Below are 14369 nucleotides of genomic sequence, written 5' to 3'. Positions count from 1 at the left end.
TTATTCACACAAAATTTGAGAAATAAATCTCTTTTCTCAAGTTTAAACTCTCTCTCTCTTTTAGCCTACCTTTCTCTTCCTCCCTAGTAATTATTATTATTCAAGGTGCGTGTATAAGTAGATCTATAAATATTATACTGCATATGGAGTATCATGTTTTTTAGGGTTATTATTTTACATGTTTTACGAGTTTACATGAATTTGTTAAGTTTAGAACTTATTATAAGCATGCTAAGTAGTCCGGTGTTAAATTTATGTTCGATCTATAATTGTAAGATATAGTGAAGTGTGTTAAACCATGCTTGTGTCGTCATGCGTTGAGTTGTTTATTATAACACTGTTGTCATTATTTTGTTTCCTTATTACTAAGGTTATTATAAGTCTCTAAATACCGAGTTGGATTTAATTGTACGACCATGAATGAGTTGTAGTTTAAATTTTAAATTATGAAGTATATGTTTTGCGTCTGTGAGTTAGTTCGTACTTTCGTCAATCTTTGTCTTATGTGGTTCTTTTAAGTATTTTTGTTAGATGCATGTACTTATACATGAGGTATCAAGGACTAACGTCATTGACTGAGCATTGGGCCTTTTCTACATTTAGTAACTTCCTACTTTAGTTATTGGTATTCATGTAGCTAATCTTCAAGGTTCTGGAATCATGTTGCATACTTCTTGCAATAGTACGAATGCTTACTCTATAATTATTAACATAATTGTTGTTCATATTCACGTTAGTAGCATCATAAAAAAAATAAAAATATTAATTTATGTATGATCAAGATTATTTCATGAACAAGTTATATATTTTATGCCTTTATATGGCTAAGTTTATAAAACTTATTATTCTTTATAAAGGAATTATTTCCGAAAGATTTTTATTAGATATATGATCTTTTATGATCACAATTATAAAGAGGCCACGACTTGTTATTTATTAGTAAGAACGGTAGCTATTATATTTCACCCATGTACTTTTTGCATAAGTCATGTGGACAAGGTAGTTCCCCTCGTAATAAACTCAGTAAGGAATACTAAACTTGGGGGGGTGTGCACACTTTAGGAAAGGTACTTAGGCAAGGAAAAGGAATTTTTATTAAAGTTTTATACTTTATATTATACAAGTTATTACAAGTATCCAAGGAAGGTTTATGAATATTTTGAATGTTTAATAAAGTATTTAAAATTTCGCATATACATGTACTCAGTATTTTTTACTGACACGCATTTTGTTTTGTTTGTTTTATGGCTTTGTCCCTTTGATGACCCTTTTGGTGAGCAGATTTTACAGGTTGATTGATGCATACTTCGTATGGGGGAGCTAGTGAGGAGTAATACGTAACTTAGTTTAGTAGTTATTATTTTTATACTTCCCTTTGTTATAGTAGAAACAATAATTTTTTTTATTTATTCAATAAAGAGAAGTTATTATTATTAATTCCGCTGCATTGTTAAATTAGTAGTAAGTAGTTTTAGCCTTTAACGTTATCACGTGGCGGTAATACTCTCAAGTTTCTCAAGTGTTTTATATTAAAATATATTCGTCAAAAAGAGAGAAATTTGGGGGTGTTACAAAGTGGTATCAGAGCCTTTAGGTTTATTAATGAGAGTTTGGGTAGATTTAGGAAGGGCATATAAGTTAGAGCTTCGCATTTCAGTGCATAAATTTTTGCATTTTATTTGCATAAATTTTTTTTTCTTCTTGTCCTGCCTAAAATGTTATATTTCCAAGTATAAATATTTTCCAATTTATATATTTTGAAGAAAGGAATAAGTGTGTGGCTTTATTTTTCTGAGGAAAGTTCTGGTTAAGGAAAGACTTGGTACTTAAGTTGGCCGCTTGTACATTATCAAAAAAAAAAGTTGGCCGCTTGTGCCGCACCTCTCTTTCCTGGGAACTCCCTCGATTAATTTTTTCATACACGAAAAACCTAGTATTCGAAATAAAAACTTATTATATATATATATATATATATATATATATATATATATATATATATATATACTTAAATTTTTTCGAAAACACAAATAGTTTGAATTTTTTTTCTTTCCTTATTTACAATCAGATTATTGTTCTTATGAATAGTTGTATGACATTTTGTCTAGCAAAGTATGAAAATATTATTAATTTTCATTAGGAAAGAGATTTAATTGTCTTTATGACAATATATGTATGGTACTTACTATTTGTAATTTTTTTTTACCACAAATTTATTATGGCAAGTCATAGTCCATTTTTTGTACGTATTCTAGTAAAAAGAGATGCACAAACTGTGACTGATTATGTGTGTGCTATACTGAAGTATGCAAATTTTTTAATAGAGCAAGGATACCAGCAGTTTCATTATCATGGACCAACAATTGCTCTGCTTCTAGAACACTTACCCTACATTGAACCCTACTAGTATATCGGCTATACATTAAGTATTACAATGTGATGAAATTATTAGATGGGAAGCCCAACATGAGGGATCATTACCAAGAAGGAATCTGGCTAGCTACTGTACCTTATTTCATATTTGACCTCCGATATGCGGAATTATGGAAAGAGCAACAAGAAGCAAAAGATATGATGAATTCATATCAAACTCCGAGTCATCCTTATCATGAACCTACGACTAGTCCTGAAAGGGTAGTCGTTCATCATCTCCGGAATATCACCTTATGTCTGATGATGAATGGTTTAGACACCAAGCCAATGATGAAGCAAAAGATCAAGATCCATCTTATTTTATTTACTAATAAATAATTATTTTTAGGAAAATGTTAGATTAGTAGTTTTTTAGTAGCTTTAGTAATTAGTAGTTTTGTAATTAGACTACTACTCCTTATAAATGTTAGCATTCCTTTGCAAGGATTAATAAATAAAATTCTAGTTTGTTCTTTTTATGTTATGTGCAATTTGTCAATCATATCATGAATCATGATTGTTGTATGAATTACAAATTTAGTAGGATAACTTAATAAGTAGTTTGTTTCTTACCCAGGAAGAAATGGCCAGTAGACCCGAAAGTAGATCCAAAACTCGAGCAACTCTTAAGGAGTTGACCTCTCTGACCAAGAATTTGGCTAAGGCTATGACTTCTCAACTGAACCGTCAACAAGAGCCAGACCTAGCTGGCGAGGTGTTTAAGAAAGTAGCCTCTAGGAATCCACCTGTCTATGATGGAAAAGAGGACCCAGCCAGTCTTGAGAACTGGATTAGAGAGTTTGATAAACTGTTTACTGCATATGTTAGGTGTGATGATGAGTTAAAAATCAATAATGCTACATACTACCTAAGAGAGGAAGCTGATTTATGGTGGTCCCAAAGGAAGGAGTCTTTAGCGACTCAAGAGGATTTTGGGTGGGAGCAATTTAAGGAAGCCTTGAGAACCAAGTTTTACCCACCTCACTTAAGGAAAAAGAAGTGCCTAGAGTTTACCAAACTGAGGATGGGGACCATGACTGTCAATGAATACTACTCTAAGTTCATAGAGTTAATGAGGTTTGCACCTGAAATGGTTCCAACTGAAGTTTTGAAGGCTCAACGATTTGAATAAGGGTTGACCTTGTCCATTCAAGGAAAATTGGGAGGGGCTAACTTTAATAGCCTTGATGAAGTGTATGGGAGAGCTGCCCATCTATTCGGGATCAAGGGAAGAGAGCTAGAAGTGAATCCTAGAGATAAAAGGAAGGGGTCTAGTAATGGGTTTCAAGGTGGCGATAAGCGTCAAAAGACTAATGGGGATTCAAGCAAGGAAAGGATGATAAAAGTAATGGGAATAACAACAATCGTAGTCAATCTGAAAATGAAAAGTCCAAGAGAGTCTACTACTGCAAAAGATGTCCATGAAACCACCCAGGGAAGGACTGTGAAGGAAATTTGGTAACTTGTAGTATCTGTAGCAAGTTAGGCCATAGAGAATATGAGTGCTTCCAGAAAGACTCAACATAGGCAAATCCTAAGCCAACTCTGAATCCGGGAGGTAATGGGAACAAAGGACTCCAACAGCAAGCGGTGACCCATAATCGTGTTCCTCCTAAGAATGGAAACGGAGGAGACAATCAGGCCAAGAGAAATAATCAAGGTCGAGTGTTTGTCATGAGCAATCGTGAGGCTGAAACGACTGCATGCATAGTGACTGGTACTTTCTTCATCTCCATTCCAGTTAAGATTTTATTTGATTCAGGAGCTTCTCACTCTTTTATTTCCAAAACCTTAGTGGAGAAACTTAAGTTAGGAAAACCCGAACTTATAAGCATGGTATAGTCATACCTTTTGGAGATGTCATCAACGTTTCTAAGCCATATAGAGATGTTTTAGTGACTATGGTAGGGGTAGAATTTCCTTCATACTTAATTGAATTCGAATTAGATGACCTAGATGTTGTTATGGGAATGGATTGGTTGGGAAGATTCAAAGCCCAAATAGACTGCAGAGCCCAAAAAGTGACCTTGAAAGGCCCAAAAGGAGTCAAAGTAACCTATAGAAAAATCATCAGAAGCCCAGTCCAAGAATGATTTCTGCTATGCAACTCAAGAACTGTATAAGAAAGGGTATCCATTATATTGTGTAGTATACAAAAGTTGGAGTAGAAGAAGAAGATGGAGAATATTCCTGTAGTTAATGAATTTCAGGATGTCTTTCCTGAAGAAATCCCTAGAATGCCTTCAATAAGAGAAGTGGAGTTCACCATAGACTTAGTGCCTGGAACTGGCCCAATATTTAAAGCACCATATCATATGGCTCCAGCTGAAGTGAATGAGCTTAAAACCCAATTAGAAGAGTTATTAGAAAAGGGCTACGTAAGGCCCAGTGTATCCCCATGGGGTGCGCCTGTCTTGTTTGTAAAGAAGAAGGATGATAGTATAAGGTTGTGCATCGACTACCGTGAGTTGAACCAAGTGACGATTAAGAATAAGTATCCTCTCCCAAGGATCGATGATATGTTTGACCAACTCAAAGGAGCTGGAATTTTCTCTAAGATTGACTTAAGGTCAGGGTATCATCAGTTAAGAATTGCTGATAAGGACATTGCTAAGACCGCTTTTAGGACACGTTATGGCCATTATGAATATACAGTAATGCCTTTTGGATTGACTAATGCGCAAGCAGTATTTATGGATCTCATGCACCGAATTTTCAAGCCATACTTAGACCAATTTGTGGTAGTATTTATAGATGATATATTGGTTTACTCTAAGAATAAAGAAGAGCATGAGAAACACCTCCGAATAATTTTGTCAACCCTCCAACAGAAGCAAATGTATGTGAAGTTTTCAAAGTGTGAGTTTTAATTGGAAAAAGTGGCATTTCTAGGCCACGTCATTTCTAAGGAGGGTGTTGTCGTTGATCCAGCAAAGATTGAAGCCGTTAGTGAATGACCTACTCCAAAGAATGTGACTGATATAAGAAGTTTTCTAGGTCTGGCAGGTTATTACAGACGTTTTGTTAAGGATTTCTCGAAAATAGCCCGACCTATGACCAACCTTATGAAGAAAGAGTCCAAGTTTATTTGGAGCTCGGAATGTGAGAAAGCCTTCACCATCCTAAAAGAAAGACTAACCACATCCCTTGTGTTATCCTTACCTGATGGGAGTGATACTTATGAAGTATACAGTGATGCATCTAAACATGGTCTAGGGTGTGTTTTAATGCAAAATAGAAGAGTCATTGCTTATGCATCAAGTCAACTGAAGTCAACTACCCTACTCATGACCTAGAGTTGGCCGCAATAGTTTTTGCTTTAAAGATTTGGCGTCATTATTTGTATGGGGTGACATGTAAGATATACACAGATCACAAGAGTTTGAAATACATTTTCACCCAAAAGGATTTGAGTAATTTTGTACTATTTATCTCAAATTGATTTTAGTTAACGCTGTAATACCCCAATAATTTTCTATTTTTCAAAATACATTTTTCAATATAAAACTTACAGAATTATCAAAGCATTATCGCCTGTATAATAACGTATCAGCTTATTTAGAATTTTGCAGCAGAAAATATGATAAATAAACTTTAGAAATTAAAACTTAGCCAACTCAAAAATCATACCATCAACAGTCAAAGTCAACTACAATAGTTAAAGTCAACTACGAAAAGTAAAAGCCAAAGTATGATAAAATAATCTATGCAAGCTCTCCAAATCTCGAACCCATGATGCATCATCCTCAAATCTATAGATGGAAGATGTACTATTGATCCCTAGAGATTGCTAATCAAAATGGGTCATCACTGGATCAATAAGGTAAAATCATGATTAACACATACACAAAGCACGTGATCAGCAAAGCTGAGTACTACATAATAAATAAAAAAAAAATTCTAACATGATACTAATGAATAATAAGTAATAAAATAACATTGCAGATTACTTTTATTGAATTAAACTTTACAATTAATAGATTAATTAGTTTACATGGAATAGTAAATGGAACAAGTTGTCTAATCAAAACTAGTCTTCAATTTAAAGGACAAAATACGAGCGCAACTTCGTATTATCCTGACCTACGATATCGAGGAACCTTTAAAATAAAATTAGGACACATTGATCAATCTGGTCCCAAGAAAAGTCATGGGCTACCAACATGTACTCTACCTCATACTTGTCCAACACTTTAGACACGTACAAGCCTAAAGCTATTGTTATCCATGTTCTACTTGACATTATTAATACTTTATTCACTTGTTATGACTCACAAGTACGTAGGACAGATAATATAATTAATCATCCAACAATCATAAATTCTATTTTTATCTTAGGAATAGGTAAGGTGATTAATCAATAACTTAACAACCCAAAATTAACTTTAACTTTGATTCATAATCTTCCTTTATTTGTTGAACCAAGTCAATTACCAACCAACCTTCCATAGGTATAATATTCCACTTACCAAATAATGTTGTTTGTCCTCATAAAGTAATTAAATAATAAAAAGGGAACAACATGATTCAATCATGATCCAAACCAACATATATATTAATCCTTTATATGAATTAATAAAATAAAGTTCTCCCAAATATCATATGCTTGCATCAATCTTCTGTACAAACATAATATAAAATCACAACTAACGTGTTTCACACAACGGAATAAAACATGCAAATCCAACTTTAATAGCAATCACATATGAACTAAAAATAGTTCCCTATACATGATACTACATAATTCTCATCCTTAGAATTATGATACTAATCCAATCAATACATAGGTATGTACGTACTTTGTGTAGATAAATCGAGAGGTCACTTTTCACAACTTTCAAAGTTGCTTAAAGAAAATTCTCCGCCTAAAACAACCAATATAAATCCACATCAACCCCTTATAAATTCACAGCAATAATAATATACTTTAAACCCTTCCTAAAAGTGTTTGAAAACCTTTCCCATCATTAAAACTTAAGTATTAAACCCTCTTAGTATAGTACCTCTATACTAGTTGTCAAAAACTCTCAAAACACATGTTTTAAAATCATAAAACTCAATCATCAAAACTCTCTTTAAATTTCCAGCAACATATAACATATTGAAACTCTTTTCAAATATAGTTAAACATATTCAAAATCATAATAACAATCAATTTCATAAACTATAATATACTACTATAATTTCTAACTTTTAGAATCCTAAAAATCCATGCATTGATAATTAAAAATCCAATTCAAACATAATAAGTAATCTGATTTTTTATTTCTTTAATACACAAAGTATATAATCTTCGATTCACAATTAACTCATCAAACTATAATTTTTAAACATAATCATATTAAAACAAACCCTAAAAATATAAACTTTGCTTAAAAATGAGACTTAAGGAGGAAAAAATTAACCAAAGCAAAGGAAGAGGAGGAGAGTCGTGCGACACTAAAGCTGCGGCGGAACAGAGGAGGTGAGGTCTGCCGGTCGACGATCGGTGAGGAAGAGAAGCAGAAATCGCGAGAGAGAAAAAAGAACAGGAAAAGAAAAGAGAGAGAAAAACATTTAGGACGGGGCCGAAATTTTTGAGAGGAGGAGAGAGAAAATAATTATGTGGAAATAAATGGGGTTTATAGGGGTATATATAGGTTCTCGTTGTTAGCTTAGAAAAAGATGATTGGGCTCAAATTAGAGTTTAATGATTGATGAATTAGGTGTTTGGGTTCCTCATACGCAATTAGAAATCCTTTTTCAAATCCAAAAAGTGTTTTATGCTTTCCAAATATTTTTAAAGCATGTCTAGACAAAATGTTTAACTTCTTTAAATCATTAAATTAATTCATTTGACTTTCAAATAATCAACCTTTGAAGAAATAAATCATTCAAATACTAAAATATATTTAAATATAAGTAACTATACGTTAAAATATATTTAAAAAATTCATAAATTTACAGGGAATTACAGTCTACCCCTCTTAAAAGATATTTTGTCCGCACACTTGACACGAAAACTCACACCTTTTCAAAAGTTTTTAGCTCAACCTCCATTTGAGAAATACTTGTGTCACTCATGTGAACCCTTTTACCAACTTTAAAATCACTTGTGTTACTCATCAACACATTTTTCTGCGGAGAATCTATTTATTTTGCACCAACATGTGTAAATAGCCAAAATAAGCATAAAAATATCATAAAAATAGGTAAAAAGCACAAAATTCTATCACATTCTACCCCCCTTAAAGAAAACGAGTTACGCCCTCGTTACTTAGCTCAAGGAACAATTAAGAATACTTCTTCTTCATTTCGGCTTCCTACGTTGCCTCTTCAGACTCATGGTTAGACAAAAACACTTTCACGATATTTACATCCTTATTGCGTGTACTACACACCTTCCTATCAAGAATTTTCACGGGGTTTTCCTGTAAATGAGGCTACTATCGATTTGGATTCTCTCAGGTTCCAAACACATGACGCTCATCGGAGATATAACGCTTGACTTGGGAAATATGAAAACGGTCATGCATTTTCTCAATTCCATTGGCAAAGGCAACTTATAAGATACCTTCCCAATTCTTTGTAAAATCTTATGCGGGGCTACATATTTGGCACTTAATTTAATTTGTCATTTTATCCAAATCTCATCACTCCCTTAGTCGGTGATACTTTCAGACTTACTTTCTCACTTACTACAAACTCATCTTCTCTTCTCTTTAAATGCGCATAAATCTTTTGCGTATCTTGAGCAGCTTGAATTCTATCCTCAACTTTACATTTTTGAAGGTCCCCTCAATAAATTCTATCCTCAATACTATATTCTCACTAAAATCATTCCAGCAAATGGGACTTCTACACTTCATTCCATACAGTGCCTCAAAAGGTGTCATCTTATTACTCGCATGATAACTATTGTTGAATGAAAACTCAATCAATTCTGATTGGTCTTCCTAACCACCTTGGAAGTCAATAGCACACACTCTCAATATATCCTCCATGGCCTGATTATTCCTCTCAGTTTGAACATCGGTTGCAAGGTGAAAGGCAGTATTCATTTTCAATTTTGTCCCAAGATTTAATTGGACCCTTTCCAAAATTTCGAGAGGAATCTCGAATCGCGGTATGAAATGATATTTGTTGGAACCCCTTGCAACATAAGTACATGCTTGATATACGTTTTTGCAAATTGCTTCTTCTTCCATGTCTCTTTAATTAGAATGAATATGGCAGACTTCGTCAGACGGTCTAGAATAACCCAAATAGTATCATTGTCATTTCTCGTCTTCGGCAAAGCAGTCACAAAATCCATTGAGATAGAATCCCACTTCCATCCAGGAACCTTTCCCATGGGTCTCTTATGATTTATCTCCACTTTCTGACAGGTTAGACACTTAGACACGAATTCGGCGTACTCACGCTTCATATTTGGCCACCAATAGATCTCCTTAAGATCATTATACAACTTATCAGCCCAGGGTGCATAGAATATGGAGTATTATTCCCTTGTTCCATAAGTCGTCTCTTAAGCTCATCACATATTTGTGGCACACACTATCTTGAACCTCAAACTTCCATCATCATGAATTTTAAAGTAGACTTTTTTACCTTGCTTCGTCTTCTCCTTAATTTTGTCTAGGTGCTCATCCCCAACTTCACCCTCTTTGATCTCATCGAAAACTGACAACCCTAATGACAAAGCACTAAATCTTGCCTCGATCTGCCCAGGATTTAAAATTTATAGGCTAAGCCTTTGCATATCTCGACACAACTCCTCAGGAACTACCAAGGCATTCACGCTATGGCTCGACTTCCTACTCAAAGCATCGACAACTACATTCGCCTTCTCTTGGGTGTCTATGTCTAGGTCATAGTCCTTTATCAACTCTAACCATATTCTCTGTCTCATATTGATGTCTTTCTAGGTGAAAATGTACTTCAAAGTCTTATGGTCAGTAAAGATCTTACAGGTTACCCCATAAAGGTAATGTCTCCAAATTTTCAAGGCAAACACGATAGCAGCTAACTCTAAGTAATGGGTAGGATAATTAGCCTCATACGGTTTCAACTAACGCGACGCATACACGATCACCTTCCCATTCTGATGCAAGACACATCCCAACCCATTCTATGAAGTATCACTATACACCTCAAATTCCAAACTTTCATCAAGCAAGGTCAAAACAGGTGCATAGGTTAAACGCTCCTTTAAAATCTGAAAAGCTTCCTCGCATTTCTCACTACACTCGGATTTTGACTCTTTCTTCATCAAATTGGTCATTGGCCTTTCTATTTTCGAGAAATCTCTCACAAATCTCCTATAATAGCAAGATAGACCTAGAAAACTCTTGATATCAGACACGTTCTTTGGAGTAGGTGATGTGAATTAGAAGTATTAGTTATGTAGAGTTGTAGTTCTGTTAGAATTCTATGTAAATTAGGGTTTTAATTTATAGTTTCAGTTACATTAGGACTTTATTTTTGTTGAACCCTAGTTTTGATGATGACAAAGAAACAAAGATGCAAACTAAGTAGTGAACTAATGAACTATTTAAGTGTATGATTTTAAGGTATCAATGAAAGGAACTAGGAGAATACGAAGTCAAGGAAGAAGTCAAGAGATGATTTCAAAGGCTAAGTAAAGAAGTTTCTATAAGTTGATACTGGAGCAAGCATTGGATCAAGAAGAACAAAAGCAAGGCGTTTTATTTTCTAGTTCCATTGTAAAGGAACAAAGTAAGGATGGCAAGGAACAGTGGCAGTTTATTTGAGAATGAGAGTTTGTTCCTTTCTAAGGAACAAACTAAGTGGCACTAAACGAATCTGTTAAAGGAACTTGGTTTATAAAAGGAACTAGACTTAGGCGTGCAGTAGTATAACTGTACAATTATGAAATTGAGTAAGTCATGCCTAAATAATAGGAAATCAGTTTTTATCTAAATGAAAATCAATTTTAATAGAAAATCTTTTTAAGGAAAAGATTTTGTTTTTCGGAAAAAGATAAGAAAATAATTATCCGGTTTTATAAAGAGTTTGTTTAAAAGATAATATTTTCTTAAAGATTAAAAATTCAGTTTTAATAATAAATCTGTTTTTATGTTTAACTGATTTTTGGATAAAACTCAAGAAACTCCTAATCTTTAGGAGTTGTGGCTAAAATATATCCACGTTCAAAATGAGATCATGGGATCATGGGACATGATGAGGAACGTGTTCCTTAGGGGAAGGAACATCATGGGTTAATGGACTTAACATGAAATCGATTAAAACTTCCACGTTCTTTGTGATTGTCACTATAAATATTGAAGTCTAAATAAGTTCCAAAGTGTGTCTGACTAAGTAATTAAGTGAGTTTAACTAATTAAGTGTTAGTGCCTTCATTCTCTCATAATAGCCATTTGTTCTTTGCTTTCTTACTCTAATTCCACTAAGCTTATTTCGATCAATTGTATTTTGGTTTTGGGGTAAGGGAACTTTGAGTGAAGTTGTAAGAGAGAAGCTTTGAGTAAAGCTTGTAAGAGTGAGAAAACTTCGAGTGAAGTTGAGAGGAACTACTGTTAAGGGAACAGTGGCTCAGGAACTTGAGTTTAGGAACTCAAGGTGTGGCTCGAGTTAGAATTAGGTTGTAACAAAGTTGTTTGGCCTAATTAGTGAAAGAGTTGAGTTTAAAATCCCTAGTGGTCGAGGTTGTTTCTTCTTGTTGGGCCCAAGAAGTTTTTCCTCGTAAAAATCCTTTGTGTTCTTCTAGCTTGTTTATTCGTTTAAGTTTAAATTTCCGCAAAAAGTTGCGTTTATTTCTACACCTACAATTCACCCCCCCCCCCCCGCTTGTAGTGTTCCTAGGGAAATAACAATTTTAATTAGTGTTTAAGTGATGAAGGAATCCTGTTATACTTAAGAGTCTAATTCCTTGTCATTGAGTCTAATTAGGAGTTTTGTTTTATTAATTATCTTAGGTTAGGCGTGTAGTATAGATAAGTTTTAGTTTGTTATTTATCTTTATCCTTTAAGATAAAGATAGATAAGTTATTCAGTTATTTATGTTTATCCTCTAAGCTTTACTAGTTTTAATAGGTTTAGGAATCTTGTACTATAAATCAAGAATTTCGACCATCAATAAAGGAAGAGAGATTATTTTGAGTTAATTCTTGTGAGTTAAAGATTTAGGAGAGAATCCAAAAAACCCCAGTTGAACTTTGAGACAAAATACGCCTAAGTTCTCCATATCCAAAATCCTAGTTGAACTTTGAGACGAAATACGCCTAAGTTCTCCATATCCCAATTACTTTTGTTACTATTTCATTAAAGAACCAGTCTTTTAATCAAGATTCGTTCAAGAACACATGAAGATTCAAACTTTCATAAAGAAAAGCCACTAAACTACATCAAAGAGCCTAAAATAAGTGAATCTTTCATCAAGAAACACATCAGTAGGTCACTCACTAACAACTTGAATCTTAGCAGGATCTACAAAGACTCCTTTAGACCTATAATGACTTAAAATGTTACTTTCTCCAAACGAAACACACACTTAGAGAACTTGGCATACAATTAATTCTTCCTAAGCGTCTCCAATAAAGTCTTCAAGTGCTCATCATGCTCTACTTTATTCTTCGATCAGAATATTATCAATGAATACCACAAATGAATTTCTTTAAGAACTCATGAAAAATCCTATTCATCAAATCCATAAATATGGCAGGAGCATTGGTCAATCCAAACGACATTACAGTGAACTCATAATGAGCATAACGCATCCTAAACGCAATCTTAGGTACATCCTTATATGCTACCCTCAACGGGTGATACCCCGAACACAAATCGATCATCGAGAACACGCTCGCTCTATTCAATTAGTAAAACATGTCATCTATCCTAGGCAAGGGATACTTATTTTTGATGGTGACATTATGCAACTCCATATAGTCGATGCATAATCTCATACTCCGATGTTTCTTCTTCACAAATAGTACAGGAGCTCCCTAAGGTGGCGCACTAGGCCTAATGTAACCCTTATCTAGCAACTCTTGTAATTACGTCTTCAACTCACTCATCTCAGGAGGAGCCATTCTAAAAGGTGCCTAATATATGGGCAGTTCCGGGAACTAAGTATATGGTGAACTCAACAGCTCTTATAGACGATATACCCGAAATCTCACTTGAAAACACATCTATAAACTCATTCACAATTGAAACACCCTCGATCTTCAATCCAACATCTCTACTCACATCTTGCACACTATAGAAAAATAGTTCACACCCCTTCTTCATTGACTTCCTCACATGCATTACAGAGATAACCCTAAAGTTCTTATGCTTCTTAAAACGTCTATATGAGGTCAACTTCCCCAAAGGGCTTCTCAACACTACTTTATGAGTTTCACAGGCTATCTCGGCCTTGTAGAAACCTAACCAATTCATCCCAAGAATGATATCTAGGTTTCCCAAATTGAATTCTATCAACTGAGAAGGAAACACACAATCTCCTATCTTCAGAGGCAAATCTTTAAACAACTTGGTACACCTTACGATCTCTTCAGTAAGTATACTAATAGGCAAATCAATCACCTCAAAATCTACCCACCCCATAACCTTAATGACAGACGACGAAACAAACGACTATGTCGCCCCCGAATCAAATAACGTTTTAACGAGAACAAACTTATAGATAGAGTACCAGAAACTACGTCGGCAGATCGTGCAGCTTCATTGCGACTCATCACGAACAGTTTACCAGGAGCCTTATTCTGGTTGTTGTTCTTGCTAGCAGGCTTACTGTAGATCCCTTAGTTGTTTTAGTGACCCAACAGGCTTAGAACCTTGGTTCTTTTACTGGTTGAACCCAGACCTCACTTGGTTACCACTCCCACTACCGTTTTGTTTTTTCTTTTGCTTAGTGAAGCACTCATACTCCCTATGGCCCTTATTCAAGCTGTAGTTATAGGTTACTAGGTCTTCCTTATAGTCTCTACCAGGGT

At 34.4% G+C, this 14369-nt stretch overlaps 2 protein-coding genes across 2 annotated transcripts; one reads left to right on the top strand and one right to left on the bottom strand.

Annotated features, from left to right (window-relative positions):
- The first annotated feature begins 2992 nt into the window (after positions 1–2992).
- LOC130591097 (uncharacterized) lies at positions 2993–3541 on the top strand. Its single transcript, XM_057394011.1, has one exon. It carries the CDS (start codon positions 2993–2995, stop codon positions 3539–3541), a length of 549 nt encoding a protein of 182 aa, XP_057249994.1.
- A 9920-nt stretch (positions 3542–13461) lies between these two features.
- Positions 13462–13980, bottom strand: LOC130591096 (uncharacterized). Its single transcript, XM_057394010.1, has one exon. It carries the CDS (start codon positions 13978–13980, stop codon positions 13462–13464), a length of 519 nt encoding a protein of 172 aa, XP_057249993.1.
- Positions 13981–14369: the final 389 nt, after the last annotated feature.

This window comes from Beta vulgaris, chromosome 4, assembly GCF_026745355.1.
Source record: "Beta vulgaris subsp. vulgaris cultivar EL10 chromosome 4, EL10.2, whole genome shotgun sequence".
NCBI lineage: Eukaryota > Viridiplantae > Streptophyta > Magnoliopsida > Caryophyllales > Amaranthaceae > Beta > Beta vulgaris.
The sequence above is the reverse complement of the archived record's forward strand: the minus strand, read 5'-3'. Positions and strand labels throughout refer to the sequence as shown.